The 21,396-nt window shown below is 35.8% G+C and overlaps 1 protein-coding gene across 4 annotated transcripts; it reads right to left on the reverse strand.

Moving 5' to 3' along the window:
• Positions 1–123: 123 nt before the first annotated feature.
• Positions 124–20,989, reverse strand: LOC134759569 (protein FRG1-like). Of its 4 annotated transcripts, XM_063712647.1 has the most exons (8): positions 20,851–20,980; positions 19,894–19,993; positions 18,629–18,696; positions 8,752–9,717; positions 6,920–7,034; positions 4,545–4,649; positions 1,270–1,361; positions 124–226 (listed from the first exon to the last, which is right to left on the reverse strand). In XM_063712647.1, the coding sequence occupies exons 4-8, from the start codon at positions 8,775–8,777 to the stop codon at positions 190–192; spliced, it is 375 nt and encodes a 124-aa protein (XP_063568717.1). In that variant the 5' UTR covers positions 8,778–9,717; positions 18,629–18,696; positions 19,894–19,993; positions 20,851–20,980; the 3' UTR covers positions 124–189. The 4 variants fall into 4 exon arrangements, with proteins under 4 accessions (XP_063568717.1, XP_063568718.1, XP_063568720.1 ...); XM_063712648.1 differs by lacking the exon at positions 8,752–9,717 and having other exon boundaries at positions 133–226; positions 6,920–7,290; positions 19,894–20,075; positions 20,851–20,989; XM_063712650.1 differs by lacking the exons at positions 8,752–9,717; positions 18,629–18,696; positions 19,894–19,993; positions 20,851–20,980 and adding an exon at positions 10,047–10,367 and having other exon boundaries at positions 133–226; positions 6,920–7,290.
• Positions 20,990–21,396: the final 407 nt, after the last annotated feature.

Here is a 21,396-nt window from a genome sequence, read left to right on the forward strand (position 1 = left end):
ATGTGAAAACTGTAGTTAGCTAAAAAGTACATCCACGAAGAATCCTGACTAAACTTGTTTAATCCTGGTTAAACTAGCTACTAGGTAAACAATAATTTCACAACAAATCAAGAACTCTGAAAAGCATTTCTTCTGAATATTTTATTCGGAAAAAAACACAAAAAGATGAGGCAGAAACAAAAATCCCAGTCACTTGCAGTATCTGTCGGCTTTCAATTTGGCTCTCCTGTTTAAACAAAGAAAAATAATAAAATTAATCTATGTAAAACATGCCATATATATTCAGCTGCTACTAAATATAAAAAGCTTTAAAACTGTGTGTTCAATTTTGGTTATTACCACAACACTTATATTAAAATATGTATACTTTTAAATTTGGTTTCTATAAAAAATGGATTCTAATCTTATAAAAGTTATTTCCTAATATTCAATAAATGTTGCCTAAGGGCTTTTTCAATCCAAATAGCAATTTTAATTATTCCGGAATTTAAGGGTGCTCTGAATTTCCATTTAACAGGGTGAGAATGCTGTATTATTACAAGTGATAAAACTTACAGGACATACAGCTTATTCTGTTTTAGAGTCCACATCCTGATTATATTTTATATCCTCTTCTTGATTTCTTACTAGATACATATTCATTTGCTCAGCTGGAAAAAATTCTTAACATTATTTACTGACTTTAGGTATGAACTCTACCAGCTAGTTAACAGGAAATATGTAATTAAACATTGCCTTTATCAAGTAATGTACAAAAAGGGTAAGAGTAACTTTGGAACATACGACTTGAATGAGCGGCTGGTGATTATCAAAATCTGGCACTTAATTGATTTATACTTGTACACTCACAGCTAAACATCTCTGTTTTTCTGTGTTGTAGCTCTAGGACATTACTTATCTACATAGGAAGAGTAATAAATATTAATAATGTGCTAGGATGATTAGGAAAACTGAACCCTCAAGAAAAAAAAGCATTTAGCTCAGTGCTCTGTCCTACAGGCTACATGGTGTTGCCTCTTCTTGTCCATCAGTTTTCATTTTTTCAGACAGGGTCTTGCTCTGTCACCCAGGCTGGAATGCAGTGGTGATCAGAGCTTACTGCAGCCTTGAACTCCTGGGCTCAAACAATCCTCCTGTCTCAGCCTCCCAAGTAGCTAGGCCTACAGGCATGCACCACCATCCCCAGCTAATTAGGTAATTTATTTTGAAAGCACTTTGAGAAGCACTTCACTGTCAAATCTGTAGGTTTAAAAGGAAAAGCATACATACACATAATTGATTTCACATTGTTTTACATTTCCTTTGTCTTCTTCTGGAATGTCATCTTTTTTCTTGGTTTCTCTTTCAGCGCAGGATCTAATCTAGATATTGGAAAAGAGAATCCAACGGGTTATATGTTTCTCTTCCACCTTCCCCACTTTACATATCACATAAGAACATTCGAGATGATTTCTTATGCAGAAGAAAAAATTAACTGAGCAACAATATTCAGAAAAAGACCGGCTCTGGCAATGTGTTTTTACTTCATATATATAATCTATATGAGTAAGTGCTATCACATGCTTCCTCCTCAGCCCTTGTGTCAGAAACACTACAGACAAAATTATTTCAGAAACATTTTATACATCAGATCCTGCTAGGCAATAAAGCAATCATTAATTTAATTTTGTCCTCCAAGTGAGTACACTAGGATCAAATTATCCCTAGTAGACAAGTGTCATTTGATCAGATTGAAAGCTCAATAGCTATTTTACATTGCACAGGCTATTACCAAACTATTAAAACTTTTAACATTACACAACTTGATTTTAATTAATTGGAACCCACCTCTTTTAGTAGCTTCTTATGTCCTCCTAAGTTGGATAGATGTTTACTATCACATGTCATAAGTTAATTAATCTGCATTCAACAATTAGGATCACCCACAGAACAGGCAATGGGCAATGGTAAGGATTCATGTCTCCTAAGGGATCTCTGTGGCCAGAGTCCAGTTTCAGAGCTGCTTAGAAAGTGATGACAAATAACATGTTTGTGCCAATGACATCTTTGTGACAGTTTTGATTTGAGGGGTCCCAGAACTCAAAACATTCCCTGCTAGGGCCTGTAACACAATGCTACCTTTAGTAAGAGGGATCTGTGTTCTGGTAGATAAGGCAAGGTCCTAAAGGTGAAGGGCTGACAGAGATTAATTAGGACAGCCTGCAATTAAATGGTACGAAAAGTGTCCTAAATAATCACTGTTCAGATATTCCAAGTAACTGACCAACCAAAGAGACCCAGAAAACTTTGTATTTCATCTGAAAATTGCTTTAAATAGTGAAAAATGCAATCTTTGTGTATCTTTGTGTCTTTGTATAAGTGAACAGCACAGCATATGTTTGCAATTGTTGCCTTCAATAACACTTTTGTGATGATATCCAGATGAAAAAAATTTAAACATGATACAATAAAATATAAATAAATTAAATTAAATGCAAGTCACAAACCCATCTGCATTTCCTCAATGACCTGTTTCCTGAGAAGCAATGTGCTATGAAATACTGAGAGTGGCCTCTGGAGTCAGCTGAGCCTCGGTACCCATCCTGTCTTAGCTCACCTTGAAATCACTGTGATTTCCATGAACTGACTGACAAAAACCACGAGGATGTAAGGAGGGTCAGAGGCTGTATTCCTGTCTGTAAGGCTGAGCTCACATCCACCTGACAGGAGCATTATGGAAATTCAAGACTACAACGCATGTGCCGGATGCATGCAGTGAAAAAATATAGCATTTCACTTCTCTAACTGTAAGAAAATATCTACATTTTAGATTGAAATTGTTTGAGCTTTAGATTTGAAATTATCTGAAATCAAAACTATTCTAAAAAGAAGATCAAACATATGACCGGAAATCTAACATGAATCATGTACAGAGAATTGAGAGATGCTTTTAAATTACACTGACAGTAGAGAAAAATGTAACAAATTTTTATGCTCTAATTATAAGAATGAAGGGCATTTTAGAAAAGGCATTTGCCCCCTCTCTTAGAGCCTTCCACTCTGGCCCCCACTATGCCAGCAAATATGGGTCAGACTGGATGCAACTTGTGATTCCCAACAGAGACAAACAAAGCAAGGTTCACGATGCTCAGTACTGCGTTGGAATGCCAAGACACAGAAAAACCATGTGTCAAGAAGGGGGGAGTTATTCTTTAGACACATCCTGGTATATGTTTACCATTAAAGATCAGTCGCTTTTGTGAGTCTAAGAAATTAAGCCTTAAATGTTTTCATCAAATTCCAGTTAACTACCTGATTTACCTAGGTTATATTAACAGTATTATTTAGAATTTCACCTTGATATGAAGATGTCTGTTTAACTTTTACAATGATGTAAAACAAACAGTAGGATTAGGGAGGGCACAGGCCACTGGTGAAATGGATAACGCGTCTGACTACGGATGAGGGAATTTAGCCTGGAATAAGGAACTTTTATTTCCAGCTTAGTGAGGCACACACATTTTAAAAATAAAATAAAAATCATGTTTTATGTGATTCATGTTTCTCCTAATGCAAAGAAGACAGGTACTATTAATAAAAATATTTTTAAAATGTAAGGGCTAAGGCCCCAGAAGTTCTGCTATGATTTTTTGTTTCATAGAGTGATTATCATCACAGAAGCTCAAGCATTACATAAATACAAACGCATATACCCCGACCTGGTAATTCTGCTTCTGGAAATTTATCTTCAGGTCCACCCGCACATCTACAAATTGATGCATATTCAATGTTACGTACTGCAGCACTGTTTATAAGAGCAAAAGACTGGAAACAGCCTAAATTTCCATCTATAAAAGACTACATAAATTAAGGTACATCCCTAAAATGGAATATTATGTGGCTGTTAAAAAAGAGACAGAGAGAAAGAGAAGAAAAGCAAGAAAAAGAGAAAATTTTGTACATTCAAACTAATAGTAGAAAACTCTCCAAGATACCATTTTAAGGAAAAAAAAATCAAAAGCTGAGAAGACTATAGAGGAGGCTGCCTTTAGTGTAAAAAAGTTGAAAATTATAAATGTATTCATATGTTTATAAAGAAATTTTAGGAGGCTATAAAAAAAACAAAGGGAAAGAGGAACAGGAGCTGGGAAACAGGTGAGTAAGATGCATGGCAGGCATATGTCTTCATCTTCATATGCTTTTATTTAAAAATGTTGGATCACGTGTACATGTTATCTATTTTAAAAATTAGATTTTAAAATACAAGCAAGAAAACAAGAAAATGAAAGCTTAAAAAGAGCATGTGGAACTACCAGAAAAAGATACTAATCCATGGAGATAATGGCAAGGTAGCTCCTAGATGCACTGATTTCTCTACCACATTGTATAAACAAGCCATCCACTATGGCATTTATAATTAATAATGAGTCTATTTGAAACAGCACATTATAAAAAGCTATTAACTAAATCTTTAAAGTGACAGTAAATGATGATTTAACATTTTAAAGAGATACAGTCACATCGCATGTGTGAATGCAGTCATCCGTATAAAATGTCATCTTTACCTTGATCATTTCTTCTTCTCCTGCTGTTTTACTTTTTGCTTCTATGTCTCCTGCTTCATTGCATCTAATAAAGCAGTTATTTGAGGCCAATAAATCCATTTTCCCCTAAGTGAAACAAAATAACAAAATAGCCATGAGGATACTTCTTCTAGAAGAAACATTAAGTGTTTAGACTGAATTAATTTTTCCTCACTGATTTAAAAATCACAGAAAAGAACTTAAGAGAGGAACGTGGAAAATATAATACAAGAACATATAGAAAAGGAAACCAAAATCACCTTTCATTTTACTATTCAAAGATTACCACAATAAACATTTGTAGTGTATCTTCCTAGTAGGACTAAATTCTAATTAGATGAGGTAGGATTGCTTCCTTTCTAAAAGATCTACGGAAGATAAAACTGTTTAGTTCTGTTTGAAAAATTAACTTTAAAGACAGGAACATAATTATGAATGCATACTTTATTCAAATATTAGCATTTTAAGTAACATTTATTTTCTTCAGAATTAGAAAACATGAAAAGGTATATACAATGCCTTTGGTGTTTTGACTTTAAGAATCAATGTCTGAGGGACTTTTGTGTGTGAAAATAAATATTCATATACTTTTTTAGTTGTTTAACGTTTGATGTATTACACTGCTATTAAACAAAACTTTGAAAACTGATTTTCTTGTGTATCTAAATCTGGGTTATAAATTTGGTTAGCTTAACTCCCATAACAAATAAAATGTTTATTTATATCTTGTATTTCGTTGATTCTTTTGGAAAACTTGGAATACCATAACATTTAGACAAAATATTTATAAATACAATGATTACAAAATATGTTAACCTTATATCACATCCAGTTAAAAACGTGCTGATAACATGGATTTAATATCTTGGTCAAGTCACAAGGGCTGGGTGGTCTCTCATCTGGATGGCTCCTGGTGAGCCCTGGAACATGGCGGTTCACATCGCATGGTGTGGTCCAGGCGATTTAAACCTGTGCCACAGATTATTCAGCTGAGTCCTTTTTGCAATAGAGTTTTAAGACCCTCTTTCATTTAAATTTAAATTTTTGAAACTTAGTGTCCTTCCTAAAATAAAATGAAATGAACTTTCCTAAAGTGTTGTATTATTAGTACTATCTAAGTCATCACCCTGGCCTTATGAAATATTGGCATTTTCTACTGGTGTAACTTTTATTAGAAGTATCTCATCATAACTAGTAGGATCATCTCAAAGCGGTTGCAACACATTACAGGTAATGAAATCAATGTAGTGTTTCCTGAATTGTATTGGGTGGGTGGGGGGGGGGAAAGGAATACACACAGACACACAGAGGAAGGGGTAAAAGAGAATAAGAAATATCAAGGTGCATAACACATGGATTAGTAAGTATTGTTAAGTACAACTCTTGCTTCGGTTATACATATGTGTGTGCTGGGCTGCAATGTAAAAATGCATTTCTCAATGGATTAGGTCAAAATAGTTTTCAAGTCACTGACAAGATTTTATCCTAGGGGATGAGGAACTTAGTCTAAGTGATTACCTCTTTCTGGTAGGATGTTTGTTTAATCTGTCATCTTAGAAAACACTGCTGACTTCCTATTTTCAGTTCATTATTGTATACTACCAAAGCTGCTACTCAAAGGCTGAGCTTATCTTCTATTTGCTTGTTCTGCGTGGTGCCCACTGGTCCTTACTGTTTCTGATATAGTGATCTACTTTTTAAAGACAGTTTAGCACTCACATATTTTTGTTCAATCTTTACTTCTCACACAAACAGAAAAGGGAAATTATGTATTCTGTATCAACAAAGATTTAACAAAACATCCATATACTACAACTGTCTACTTACTAAAATTAAGAATTAGTATATTATCTTTTTTCTTCTTATATTAAAACTATCTTTTCATAAACTATTAGCTTATGAACTGAAAGTCTTTTAGAGATAATTTACTTCAATGAACTATAATTATTTATATTTTATACGCAAATTGTCACAACTTGGTCTCAGCTGGCTCCACAGTTCGCTTACAGTCTGTAATGTTTCTGAAAGCATCCATGATTTCTGCTACAAAGAAGATACTTAGGAACTATTCTGTTTTCCTACTCTGAGACCTAAAATTGACTGGTTCTTCAATGGTAATGAGATCAATATCTAGGCACTAAGGTATACAGGAATAATTGTGGGCAAAAGTACTAATGCTATTTTTGTTGCACTATATTTTGAGATCTCTTTAAGGCTCTATGTTCTTACTGATTTATTCCAGTTTAATATATTATACTATTGCATCCTACTGTTTCTTTTTAAATATATTATGATTGACTGTTACAGACTTTCTGTTAAACTGACAGGAAGATTTTATAAACAATAACAGCACTTACATTTTGAAAGACTGGTTCCCCCTGTTCTCTTGGTCCAATTGCATCTGAACGCTCAACAACAAGTTCATCTGAATTTATACCAAGATATTTTCCATAGGCAGATTTCAGGGCAATTCTATACATTAATAAGATAGATAAAAGTTAAAAACTGAGAGAAAATTAATTATAGAACATCAAAACAGGACATGTGTATGTGTGTGGGTGTGTACATATCTAAAATTTCAGACTGGACATATTCCAAGTGTTCAAAAGATGCATGTGGCTGAGTGGTGACTCACTCCTGTAATCTCTGTGCTTTGGGAAGCCAATGGGAGAACTGCTTGAGGCAAGAAATTCAAGATCAGCCTGGAGAACAGAGTGAGACTCCATCTCTACAAAAAATTTAAAAAGTTAGCTGGGCATGGTGGTGTGCGCAGTTTTAAATTTAGTTTTATATTTTACTTTTTTAATATAAACATTGTACCTTATATATTATGTAACAAATATTTTCAAAATTCATCATTCTTCAATTATACCTCTTTAGTTATAAAGTTCAATAATACATTACTAAAACTTACTTTTTCGCTTATCATAAATAGTTCTATTTACATCTATTCTGTATATAAAACTGATTTATCCTTAGAAAAAATTCCCAGAAATAATTGGATCGAAGGGTATAAACTATAAAGTTCTTATGTCATCAAACTGTTTTCCAGAAAAAGCTGCTTCCATTTACATTCTTACCTCAAATTAACAGAGTATGTTTTGTCTCATGGATTTTTTTTTAAACATTATGACTCTAAAGAAATACTTGAAAACCTGATATGGAAAAAAAACAGTATCCTATTAATTTGCATTTTAGTAGTTAACTAGAATAACAATTGTTTTTCTTTTCCTTTCCTTTTTAGTTTTTAGATTATCTGGTAATGTCCCTTGTCCATTTTTCTATTCAGATCTGATTGTTCGCAATTTTTCTACTGGGGTCTTCAGTGCTATGAATTCTATACAAGATACATATGAAGAGTAAAAACTCACTGCCTATTAAGGTTGTTGCAAATATTTTCCTCATTTGTCAGTTAATTTTCTTTATCATCTTTTTTTGTTTATAATTGTAAAGCAGTTTAAAACTATTGAATTTTTTCTTCCTCTGCTTTTATTCTTTGCCTTTCACCCTACTTATCAGACTTTCAAAGAAACTCTAGAAATAATCATCTTAATGTGATTTTTTAAAATTATGATTTCTTTCACCTTACCAAGAATCTCCTCGGATGCCAGAATTGACTTTTACTCCTTCATACGTTAATGATTATATAACGGAAATCATTATCGTGTTGATATAACCAATTACTAAAATATGTAAATTCACTTTCAGTATCTTTTACCCAAAGAATCATTCTATACTTCTGCACAAAGTGAGAATTAAAAAGGTTATTTTATAAAATGACTGTAAAAATAGTGAGTAAAAATATTCTTTTGGTCGTTACGATGCTGTAACATTCTCTGCTGGTTTCAACAATATTCCTTTTTTTAGTCTTCCTGTTTGTCTTTAGACTTCCAAACAGGGAGTTTAAATATCATTGCAACAATGAACCAGGTTTTGTACTATTTGATTTATTTTTTAATCTATCTTATTTGGTGTGTGAAATTATTAATCTTCATTTTTTAACTTACACATCTTTTTTCCAGCCTAGCATTATATATTGATAGGAAATCCACTAAAAGTAGATCACAAAATCTACTTTTCAAAAAAGCTATTTTGTTTTTTATATCAAAATTACCATGGGCTTAAGACAGATACTACAATTAAATTTTTAAAATAACCGGTTACTAATTATATTACAACATAAGCTCACCTGGGAATAGATAATTTGACAGCCATAAACTGCTCTGGAAGACTAAGGCCCTCATCAGTTATTGGAGAAAAAAAAATTTGAAAATAAATTTGACATTTGCTGTAAATATAAAGACATTATTTTGCTTTAAAAAATGTGGTTATTTTCTTGTGCAATTAAAGGTAAGAATATTCAGATATACTGATGTCACTGTAATACTATATCTTTGGAATGAAGATCTATTTTACCTTCTTTTAACTACAGTGTTAATTTTATACACTGAGTAAGACAGGGTGATTAATGCTTATTTAATAACTTTCGAGATAGCTTCTCTTTATGTTTTAAAATACAGTCATAAATAAGCACTTATTTAAAAAGCTAAATGCTTTCATTTATTCAATGGATGGCCTTGCTGACCAAATGATACTGCTTTTTATCTTCTAATTACTTTGTATCTCATTAGTGCTTCCTCTAATGGACTAAAGAAAATGAGGAAACTTCAAATTGTTAAATGCACCCAGGTTAGTTTTGGTAACAGGTCTGAATAAAAAAGAAATTCAAACATGTTTGACTCAAATAGGTTTTCTTTTTTCTTTCCACTTACTATTTTAATTATTCATGTTGTTTTGATTTCCAAAGATACTCTTCTGGAACTACACGGAATGTTTTCCAATGCTTATATTAGAAAGAGGGACTTGCCAATGGCTGGTAAATATTAGGGAATTAAAAAAAAAATGGAAGAGTCAAATGCAATGGTTCCATTCCTTTGGAAAATGTTTGAGACTAGTTAGAGTTTGGCCTAAGTGAATGAATGTCCTAAAATCTACACTTGTGGCAGGATCTTCCCTTCCAGACACAAAGCTTCTTTGCGTGGAGCTCCCAGGGTAAAAAGACCATTGTCGAGTGCATGTATATAGGTTCACTCATCCATTTCAATGGCTATGGTTCCTGAAATTTTGCCAAAGTTTTTTACTCTCCACCAGATTCCTAAAAAATAAAATTGACATTTCAACTTTATATTTTAGTTTTGACACAGAGTTCTTTGTTATTATAACTTAGTTTTAAAAACTTTTTATTTTCAGTCGTAAGAAATCATACAAAGATCTCACATATCCTTTACTCGCTTTGTCTCAATGATGACATCTTGTATAAGTATCATACACTGTTAGAATCAGGAAACTGACATTGATATAATCCATGAAGCTTATTCAGATTTCACCAGTTTTACATGTGTATGTTTGCATGTATCTGCACAGATTCATGCAACTACCAGCACAGTCAGAATTAGGTTTTTAAAATACAAAATAGCAACATACAGCCAACCATGGTGGTGCATGCCTGTAATCCCAGCTACTCGGGGAGCTGGGAAAGAGAATCACTTGACCTCAGGAGTTCAAGGTTAGAGTGAGCTATGATCACTCCACTGCACTCTAGCCTGAGTGACAGAGCAAGGTCCTGTCTGAAAAAAACACCAAAACAAAAGACAACATGTAAAACACACAAATTGATATATGGAGAACGGTCTCTCTCATGATAGACCCCAGCCATCTATTCATGCCTGCTTTCCAGAGGCAATGCCTATCATAATGTTTCTTAAAAATGCCTCTACAGGAAGACTTTCTAGCATAGTAATCTTCTTTTTTTTTTTTTTTTTTTTTTTTTTGAGACGGAGTCTCACTCTTTCGCCGAGGCTGGAGTGCAGTGACGTGATCTTGGCTTACTGCTACCTCTGCCTCCCGGGTTCAAACAATTCTCTGCCTCAGCTTCCCGAGTAGCTGGGGTTACAAGAGCCTGCCACAATGCCCGAATAATTTTTTTTATTTTCAGTAGAGATGGGGTTTCACCACATTGGCCAGGATGGTCTTGAACTCCTGACCTCGTGATCCACCCACCTCTGCCTCCCAAAGTGCTGGGATTACAGGTGTGAGCCACGGCGCCCGGCCAGTAATCTTCACTATGAGTTTAGATTGAAAGCAAAACGAGCAGAATCTGTGTCTACGTATACTAATTTCCAATTTGCCAATAGAAATGTTAGACTCTAGCAAAAATTATTTTAACGGTTGTTATAAAAGTTTATATCTTAATGATAAAAATTATACTCAAACCTCCTCCTAAATTGCACTTTAACTAGAGTAGAAATGAGCCAATCATCAGCTGGATATGACATATTAAGGAATTCTTGTTAATTTTACAAGGTCTGATAATGATATAGTATAATGTATAAAAATAAAGAACAAAACAGGTGATGAGAGAAACACATATCACGTTAAGAAATGTACATTTATGTACTTATGGGTAAAATGACATAATATCTGTGATTTTACTTAAAATTTTCCAGGAAAAAAATGTGTGTGTGGGTGATTAAGTAAATGAAATGAGATTGGCAAAATATTGATAATTAATGCTGGGGCCTGGGCACATGGGGACTCATTATATTATTCTATGTATGGGTTAGTTTGGATATTTCCATAATAAAAAGGTTTTAAAGATTCAGTTAATTCCACTGCACAAAATTCTCTATTCAACTAAACATTTCATGCTTTTCATAATCAATTTTAAAATACATAAAATTTTAGCTAAAGTGAAGTTGGACCCTTATCTAACACCAAATACAAAAGGTAACTTAAAATAGACCAAAGACCTAAATGTAAGAGCTAAAGTTAGAAAACTTTTAGAAGAAAATGGGAAAAGCTTCACGACAATGAATTTGGCAATGATTTCCTATATAGAACATCAAAGGCACAGGCAACAAAAGAAAACATAGACAAACTGGACTTCATCAGAATTAAAAACTTTTGTGCATCAAGAACCACTGTCAACAGAGTAAAAGGCAACCCAGAGAATGAAGAAAATATTTGTAAACTACATACATTATAATGAATTAATGTCCAGACTATATAGAGAACTCCAAAAAGACAAACACCACAATTCAAAACTGGGCAAAGGATATACACGGACATTGCTCCAAAGATGATATACAAATGGCCAATAAGCACTTGAAAAGATGCTCAACATCACTAGTCACTAGGGAAATATAAATGAAAACCATAATGCAATACCACTTCACACCCATTAGAATGCTGTTATCAAAACAAACAAAAAACAAAAAACAGAAACCAAGAAAACCAGAAAAACAAATATTGGGCAGGATGTGGAGAAACTGAAACCCTCTGCAACGCTGGTGGGAAGGTAAAAGGGTGCATGCATGTAAATGCCACTGAAGTGTATACGTAAAAATAGAAAAACTGGCAAATTCTATATTCTGTGTATTTTACTTCCACACACACACAAAACCAATGGAGAAAAAGAACATTAATCAAAATTAAAATTTCAGCTAAAGACGATTAGAAAGCAATAAAACTAATGACAATTTAGATGATTGAGTTATAGCTGCAATTGTTTTCAGTAAAAGAAATAATGCTTTATTCAGAATCATTGTGAACAGTGTTATGATTAGCAATTCTTATAAACGTAATAGTTAATAATTTTAAATTAGTTTTATTTTGTATGTTCTATGACACATTCACCAAGTACACTTAATATTAAATAAAATCATTTAAATATAACATCTCATTAATGTTTTGCAAATGAAGAAGAAATTTCTGGCAGACAAGCTCCTCAAAATTTTCACACTCTGTCCAAGTAGGGAAATGATACAATAACATTACTTATAATATTGTCAACTGAAAAAGAAATTACTTTGAGCAGATGCCAGCATTTTTTCTCAATGAGATTTCAAAGAATAAGAAAGCTAAACACACTATCATCAAGAATTAAATGTGAGCATTCTGCCTACTTTCTAAAAGTGGCCTACATTCAACCTTTGGAGGTATGCTTATATGTTTAACGACTAAAGTAACATAATACTTAACAGTGCCACTCGGGGGTTTTAGCTGTGAAAAAGCAGTGGATCCTAAGAACAGTGGGCACTGAAGTTGCCTGTCTCTATGTTAGGTTACAGCTCAAGCTGTGTATATGCTGCAGACGCCCAAGCTGAATTTAAGAGAATCTGCTCTAAAACATTACCTGCTATTTAGACACATGCTTAAAGTTATTTCCTTTTAAACCTTAGGCAGATGGTGAAATAATCCCGCTGTGTTGTCTCACAACGCATAATAAAACTTTACACATATTTTCACATAGTTTAGAATGTTTACATATGTCTGCCATGCCTGTAATCTAGCACTTGGAGAGGTGGAAGCAAGAGAATCACTTAAGCCCAGGAGTTCAAAATCAGCCTAGGTAACAAAAGGAGACCCCCATCTTTACAAAAAAATTAAGAAATTAGCTGGGTATGGTGGTACAAGACTGTGGTCCCAGCTACTCGGGAGTCCGAGGTGAGAGGATTGCTTGAGCCTACGAAGTCCAGTGTGCACTGAGCCATGATCATGTCACTGCACTCCAGCCTGAGCAACAAAGCAAGAGCCTGTCTCAAAAAAAAAAAAAAAAAATGACCTGATGCACCAGTGTCATGGCTGATAAGGTACTACCAGGGCACCCTCATTCTAGCATCAATGCTGTGTGACAGCTCACCTCGCCTTCTGACTAACCCAGTGCTTCTGTGCTAAGGGCCCCTTTAAATCTCTGCCTTCATTATTTGCTTGGCACAAAGGAAAGATATATCTTAGATTTGGAAATGGAATTTTCTTCCCCAATCTTACTGTAGTCTAAGTACCCTTCACAGACCTTCTATTAACCCATAGCTTACTTAGCTTTAGTTCCTGGGTAAATCAAATCTGTGTTTTGCAAACTACAATGTTGTAAGTTCAATTGCTTCTGAATCTAGCAGAGCTCAGTGAAACTCCTTGCTTACAGACATGCTCATTTTTATTAATGTCACACATGGTATTCTCCATGTGAAAGACAGAATTTCTTTCATCCTATTTACCAATCCCTTCAGATCCTTGTGAGCAACCAACAGAACAGCCTTAAAAAATTAAAAGGTTTTTTTCTTTCCCTTCACAAATAGACACATGCTTACTTATACGGCAAGTTTAGAAAATCCACAATGCAAAAGAAGGTGGAAGGACAAAGAGAAAAAGTCACAGAAGGACTTCCTCTTCCAGCCAAGATGGACTTGCCCTCCCACGATGACCAATGAGAAAACTGAAACTGGATAGAATATTTGAGAAAACTGTTTTTGGGGATTGGATCACAGGCAGAACAGGACTGTGATATTTGAGAACAGGAAAACACAGGAAGCAAATCTCACACACACTTCTGTTTTCTGCCGAATGGCAGTTTCTTGACCACACAGAGAGAGGTAGAGACCTCCAAAAATGAGGCAATGTCACTGTCACTAAGCTGAGAGTTTTGCAGTGCTAACATGTTTGGAGTTTATAGAATAAGGTACAGGAGAAGAGGGAACTACATACAGGTGAGGCCTCAAAAGTGTATGCAAAAGTTCTCTGCAGGTCTGGGGCCAAGGGCTGGGGGGAGTGCATACAGCAAACCGGCTCCACAAGGCCTATGCAGAGTGGCTGGCACTTCTGAGGGCTGACTGGAGATGCCAGAGATCACACAAATTTGGGACATAGCAGAGTGGTGAGAACTCACCAAGTATACCTAGAACATGTGACAGAGGCCCATGAGGATGAGCCTTTCCTAGAGTAAGAGTCACTGTCTAAGTCTACAGGCAAAAACCTAATAAATAAGCACAAACTAACAAAGGCCCAGGCTTGACAGGAGGAAAAGGGTGGTCAAATAATTTAACTAGGCATCAAGACATTTAACAGAAATAAAGGTTAAAATGTTATGAAAATGAAAGACTGAATTTATAAGGAAGACTTAACAATCCTAAATGTGTACACATGACAGCTTCCAAATACTTTAAGCAAAAACTGCTCAAGTAGACAGATCTAGAATTACAGCTTGAGATTTTAACATCACTCTCACTACATTGCAGGATGAGTAAAAAATCAGTAAGGACATAGAAGATGTGCATAGTCACAAGCTCCACCAGTTGATCTAACTGACATCTAAAGAACACTGAACCGCCGGGCGCCACGGTTCACATCCATAATCCCAGCACTTTGGGAGGCCGAGGCAGGCGGATCGCCTGAGGTCAGGAGTTTGAGAACAGCTTGGCCAACGTGGTGAAACCCCGCCTCTATTAAAAATATTTAAAAAATTAGCCAGGCGTGGTGGTAGGTGCCTGTAATTCCAGCTCCTCCGGAGGCTGAGGCAGGAGAATCACTTGAACCTGGGCGGCGGAGGCTGCCGTGAGCCGAGATAGTGCCACTGCACTCCAGCCTGCTGGGCAACAGAGCGCGACTTCATCTCCAAAAAACAAAAACAAAAAAAACCCTGAACCAACATCTGCAGAATACACATTCTTTTCAAGTGTACATGGAAATTCACTAAGAAAGTATGTTCTCCAACTATACTATGAATGAATTAGAAATCAGCAACAATAACATACCTACAATATCTGTATGTAGTAGAAATTAAAACCAATACACTTTTAAATAACTCAAGTGTCCACGAAAAGAAAAATCACAAGGAAAACTAGATGATATTTTGAATGGAATGAAAATGAAAGCAAAATGTGTTGACTATAACTAAAACTAAAGTGGAATGAAGAGATCTAACTTCCTTCTTAAGAAGCAATAAAACAAGAGCAAAGAAAACTGAAAATAAGTTAAAGGGAGGAAAAAAAAAGACTGAAAATAAATGAAATAGAAAATGAAAAAAAGAGAAAATAAGTAATACTGAAATAGGCTTGTCCAACCTGAGGGTTGCATGTGGCCCAGGCCAGATTTGAATGCAGCCCAACATAAATTCATAAACTTTCTTGAAACATTATGAGATTTTTTTTGCTTTTTCTTTTTTTTTGGCTTATCAGCTTATCGTTAGTGTATTTTATGTGTGGCCTAAGACAGCTCTTCTTCCATTGTGGTCCAGGGAAGCTAAAAGATTGAATACCCCTGTACTAAAAGATCATTAATGATCTAAAATAAGTGATCTTATAAAGAATTGATAAACCTTCAGCTAGACTGACTGATCCAGGAAAAAACAGAAAAAACACAAATTACCAATATGAAGAGACTGCAATACAGATTAGATTCTACAGGCATTAAAAGGATATTAAAGGAATATTCTGAACAATTTTATCCCAATAAATCCAACAACTTGGATGAAAGGAAATTTTCCTAAAAGACACAAATTACCAAAACTGACAACAGAAAAATCTGAAAATATCTCTTAAAAAATCTTAATTCTCCCACAAAAAACTAAAACCAAACCAAACAAAACCCTCTAGGTTCAGATGACTTCACTGGTAAATCCTATCAAACATGTAAAGAAGAAATCATACCCATCTTATACAGCTATTTCCAAAAACAGGGAAGGACAGCACTTTCCATCTAATTTTATGACACCCAATATCACCTTGACACCAAAATCAAATAAAGACATTACAAGAAAAGGATACAAAAGTCCAATATCTCCCATCAACGGCAATATAGAAATGTTAAAAAACAAAAAACAAAAAACAAAACCTAGAAATCAAATCTAGCAGTATCCCAAAGGACAATGCACCACAATCAAGTGGGGTTTATCTCAGGGATGTAAAGTTAGTTTAAAAGTTGAAAATGAGACCAATGTAATTCATAGGCAGAATGAAGAAAGTTGTATAATCGTCTCAACAGATACAGAAAGAGGCATTTGACAGCATTAAACATCGTTATGATAAAAACTCCCAAGAAACAAAGTTTAAAAGGAATGTCCTCATCTTGATAAAGGTTTTCTCTGCAGACCCTACAGACATCATACCATATGGTGGACTACTGAAAGCTTTCTGCCTAAGCTTGGAAACAATGCAATTATGCCCATTCTCGCGACTTCTGTTCAACACTATGGAAGTCCTGAACAGTATAATAAACCAATAAAAAGCAAGACAAGACATAAGGATTAGAAAGAAAGAAGTAAAACGATAGTCACAGGAAACATAATTGCAAATTTCTTAGTTTTCTATATAAACAAACCACTAGAAGTAATAAGTGAAACAGAATTATCAGACTACAAAGTCACTATACAAAAATCAATTGTAGATCTACGTACTAACAGCAAAAAACTGGAAAATCAAATTCAAAAGTTCTATTGACAGTAGTGTAAAATTATAAAATACTTAAGAATAAATTTTTAAACAGGCATGCAAGACTGCTACGTTGAAAATTATGAAATATTGAGGCCCAGTATTAAGATGTTGATTCTCCCCCAAATGATCTGGACTCAATACAATTCTCTGAGAAAATCCAACAGACTTCCCTGTAGAAATTAATAAACTAATAGTTAGTAAGTACAAAGTTGGAGGTCTCACACTACCTGATCTCAAGACTTCATGAAATTATAGCAATCAAGAGAAACATACCAACAGAAAAACAGACAATCGATAGAACAGAGTCCAGAAATAGACCAATACATAGAAAGTTAATTGATTTTTTATGAAGATACGAAACTGGATTAATGGAAAAAGGAAACACCAGTGGTGCTGGCATAAATGGTTATCAAGATGTTAAAAAGAAAAAAAGTAAATCTTGAAACCAGACTCACACCATGCCAAAAATTAATTTGAGATTAATGACAGATTTAATGTAAAAACTAAAACGATGATGCCTCTAAAAGACAATGTGCAATATTTTCCTGACTTTGGGGTAAGCAAAGATCTCTTAGATCAAAGAGATAAGGCAGTAACCATAAAAGAAAAAAAAATAAACTAAGCTTTATAAAAATTAAAAGCTTCTGACCATCCTGGCTAACATGGTGAAACCCCGTCGCTACTAAAAACACAAAAAATTAGCTGGGCGTGGTGGCAGGTGCCTGTAGTCCCAGCTACTTGGGAGGTTGAGGCAGGAGAATGGCATGAACCTGGGAGGTGGGGCTTGCAGTGAACCGAGATCACGCCACTGGCCTCCAGCCTGGGCGACAGAGGGAGACTCCATCTCAAAAAAAAAAAAAAAAAAAAAAAAAAAGCTGTTCATCTGAAAACCACCATTAAGAAACTGAAAATGTAAAACTCAGACTGGGAGAAAAGACTGATACCACCATCAACTCTTGGCAAGGATGTAACTGGAGCACTAATTCATTCTTGGTGGGAGGGTAAAATGGCACAACCACTTTAGAAAATTTTTGGCAGTTTCTTACATAGTTAAACATTCACCTAACCTTTGACACAGCAATTCCACATCTACATATCTACCCTAGATATTTACCCTAATTTTAGAATTGTTCATTTGCCATTTCAAAAGCAATGATTCTTCCAGAACATTAGCTTTATACCATTCCATATTTTATATATTTTTTAAGCTACCATAATTTATGAAGATTCAAAATGCAACTTGCCAAGTTTTAAAAGAGAAAAAAAAGGTATGGAAACAACTAAATGGAAAATAGGCTGGTTAAGTGTGTTTGGGTCAGTTTATTTCTAGTATCATTTACAGGCTACCCTGATATTTTATTTAAATTTTTCATTCATTTTAGAGTTGACAAAATAATGATTTTTCCTGTGAAGACTTCGTTTAAGAGACCACTGACTTCTATAACTAAAATGTATACATGTTCAAAGAAAATAACTTGTAAAATATATTTGGTTGAATAACATTTACATTAAGCCTTTAAAATTATGTATCGGAATCTCCGGCTATTAAGCAGTCTAATGGTGCCTACTAAGTCAGAGAGTTGTAATTCTTCTCTCCTGTGCTCTGTTCTGACAATGAAGGAAAGGCATCAGTAGCATCTACTGTGCTAAAGAATAAATGGAATTCACAACTGTAGGTAATATTTAAGCACTTTAAGACAAATATGAATACATCATAAATTTCTAATTAGGAAAATATTTTCAATGATATCTCAAGAAATGTTAACATTTTTCAGAATAGAGCACTGAAAACTGACTCACCAACCATATCAAGCTGGGTTTCTTCATCTTCTCTTTTTCTCTTCTTACCTTTGCTCTTTTTCTTCTTACTACAGGACATAATTTATATAGATGAGTTTAGGTATATTGATTTTTGTGATAAATAAATATCGTAAGATTGAAACTTGGAAGTCTTTTAAGCTGTTTCGTTTATAAATTATTGATTTAGGAAGACTTACATTGCTATGCCCTCTTAAATACAGTACTGAGAATTTGCTTCAGGCTTTGTACATATTATGTTAAAGTTCAAAGCAGATTGTAGAGCCACACTGCCAGATTTTAAATCCTGATTCTGTCACTTCTTAGCTCTACGATTTTTGGAAAAGGTACTGAATCTCTCTGGGAGTCAGTTTCCCCACTTAAAAAATTAGGATAATAACTTAACTCTCAAGGCTATTGTGAGAATTAAGAGGTAATATGCATCTTCACACATTGCTGGTGGAAATGTAAAATGGTGCAGCATCTACAGGAAACAGTTTGTGGTTCCTCAAAAAGTTAAAGAGTTACCATATGACCCAGCAATTTTACTCTTAAGTATGTATACCCAAGGGAAATGAAAACATACGCCCACAAAAATATTACGTAAGAATATTCACACTAGCATTAGTCACAATAGTCAAAAAGGGGAAACAACCTAAATGTTCATCAACTGATGAATGGATGAACAAAATGTTACATCCATACAATGGACTACTACGCAGCCATAAAAAGGAAGAAGTGCTACAACAATGATGGACCTCAAAAATGTTATAAGTGAAAGAAGCCATATACAAAAGGCCACACGTTGCATGATTTCTTAGGAAATATTCAGAATAGGCAATTTCACATAGATAGCAGACTAGTGGTTGCCAAGGACTAGGAGAGGGAGAGGATGGGGTGTGACTGCTTTAATGGGTAGGAAGAGATTTCCTTCTGAGATGATGAAAATGCTGAGAACTAGACAGTGGTGAACCTCTTGAATATATACTAAAAACCACTGACTGTACAAAAGGGTGAATTTTATAATTATGAATTACATTGCAATAAAAAAATAAAAAACCAAGAGCGATTTGAAAAAAGTTAATGTGCAAAGTGCCTACAACTATTTCTTGGCACATTGAAAGTGCTATATAAGCATTAATTATGATCATTACCATAATCTTAAGACACTCTTGTCTGCATTTTCATCATAAAGTTTTCAGAAGATAACTCACCACTCCTCACAGGAAATTCACACATTAAAAATCTCACATTCATTCAGGATATACCTGTCTCTTATTCTGGCATCTTCATGAGCCCAGACTCCTCGAGAGGCTTCCCAAGGGCAGTGGCTTCAGCTCACTCCTTGATACTTTCTTTCCATCTCGCCTAAAAATATCAAAACCTCTGTTTATCACGGAGACCAGGAGGAATGCTCAATATTTGTATGCACAGTCAACCTCGGGCAAATCTGCCAGTTAAAAAAGAAGCAGGGATATGAGTGCACAGGTATTTTTCTCCTAAAGAGCTAATAAATTACCACTACGACCTCCTCCTTACATTTGGCTCAATTTATTTACTGCATATATGTTCTCTCATTTAATCCTCACCGTCTTCTAAAGGTATAAAAAATGGTCTGAAAGTATAAATGTGTAAACGGAGGTTCAAAGATATTTGATCTGTTAATGAGTAAATGAAAGTTCAGACACATTAAGCAATTTGCCACAAATTACAAAATTAGTAAATGACAGAGTGCAGGTTCCAGCCCACATCCCAATCAAAGCCCATATACACCTCAAAAATTCATCCTGTGTAATTCATCCTGGTTTCACTCTACATATTAGCTTAGAAAAAGTTAATCAATAATTTTTCCAGGAAGAGACAATGGAGAAAATAATCATCCCTAACAAAGGAAGTTATTATCATGAACTACGAGATCAGACTAACGCAGATCCACCAGTCAGAGGCCTGGAGAGATGCCTCAGGGGACCCAAACTCGTGGGTACGGGGCCACGGGTCACCCGCCCGTCTATCCTGTTTCCAGGGTCGTCCGCGCGGGAGGCTGCTCCTCTCTGCACAGGCGCCAGGAACCGCGGTCCTGCCTCTGTCCAACCTGGAGAGGGGCCAGGGCGAAGCCTGGGAGGCCACAAAACCGGCTCTCCGGGCCACGACTTCTACCGGATTCGCGGGGGTGGAGTGCGTCCGAAAAGAACTGAGGAGGCTCCCGCCGGAGCTGCAGGACCCACCTCTTCGCCTTGGTTCCCTTGAGCACAAGCTTGGTCGACTTCACATAAGAGTTCTCGGCCATGGCTCCGGGAGACTCCTGCACGGAGAGGCTGAAGCCGACTCAGGACGAGTATGTGACCCGCAGCAGCACCAGGGCGGGGAGGAACAGAAGTGGAGGCGAAGTAAACACTCCTTGACAGCGTATGTCTGTCCAGAACCCGCCTTCGTCTTGACCCAAACGCTGAATGGCTGAGATTTCCACTTCCGCGTTTCTGCCGGAGAGCTACAGCGGCCGCAGAGGGCCGAAAGGTGTCCGCACCCAGCTGCTCCCTGGCTCCCTCTCGAGGAGCCCCTGAGGATTCGCGCCTCCCCAGGGGAGGAAAGCCCGCCAGAGGCGCCGGTGCTGGCTGTGGTGGGGCTGCCGGGCGCGCTGTGGAACCGCCTCCCGCTAGAGCTATGGGCTGGCGACGGTCCCCGCGGGGGCGGGAAGCGGCTCAGGCTGCCCTCGACGGCCTGTGGCGGCGCGTCTGGAAGCGTGGGCCACTGGTGCGCGGGTCACTCGGGGC

Source organism: Pongo abelii, chromosome 11, assembly GCF_028885655.2.
Source record: "Pongo abelii isolate AG06213 chromosome 11, NHGRI_mPonAbe1-v2.0_pri, whole genome shotgun sequence".
Taxonomy (NCBI): Eukaryota; Metazoa; Chordata; class Mammalia; order Primates; family Hominidae; genus Pongo; species Pongo abelii.

What these genes read in the sequence shown, in the direction of transcription:
- LOC134759569 (XM_063712647.1), bottom strand. Translation starts at nt 8,777, where the DNA reads ATGGCTGTCAAATTATCTATTCCCAG. An exon ending in GTCAAATTATCTATTCCCAG is followed by an intron (nt 7,035 to 8,751) that starts GTGAGCTTATGT and finishes ATTAATGTATAG; the next exon opens with AATTGCCCTGAAATCTGCCT. An exon ending in CAATGTGAAATCAATTATGT is followed by an intron (nt 227 to 1,269) that starts GTATGTATGCTT and finishes TTGTTTAAACAG; the next exon opens with GAGAGCCAAATTGAAAGCCG.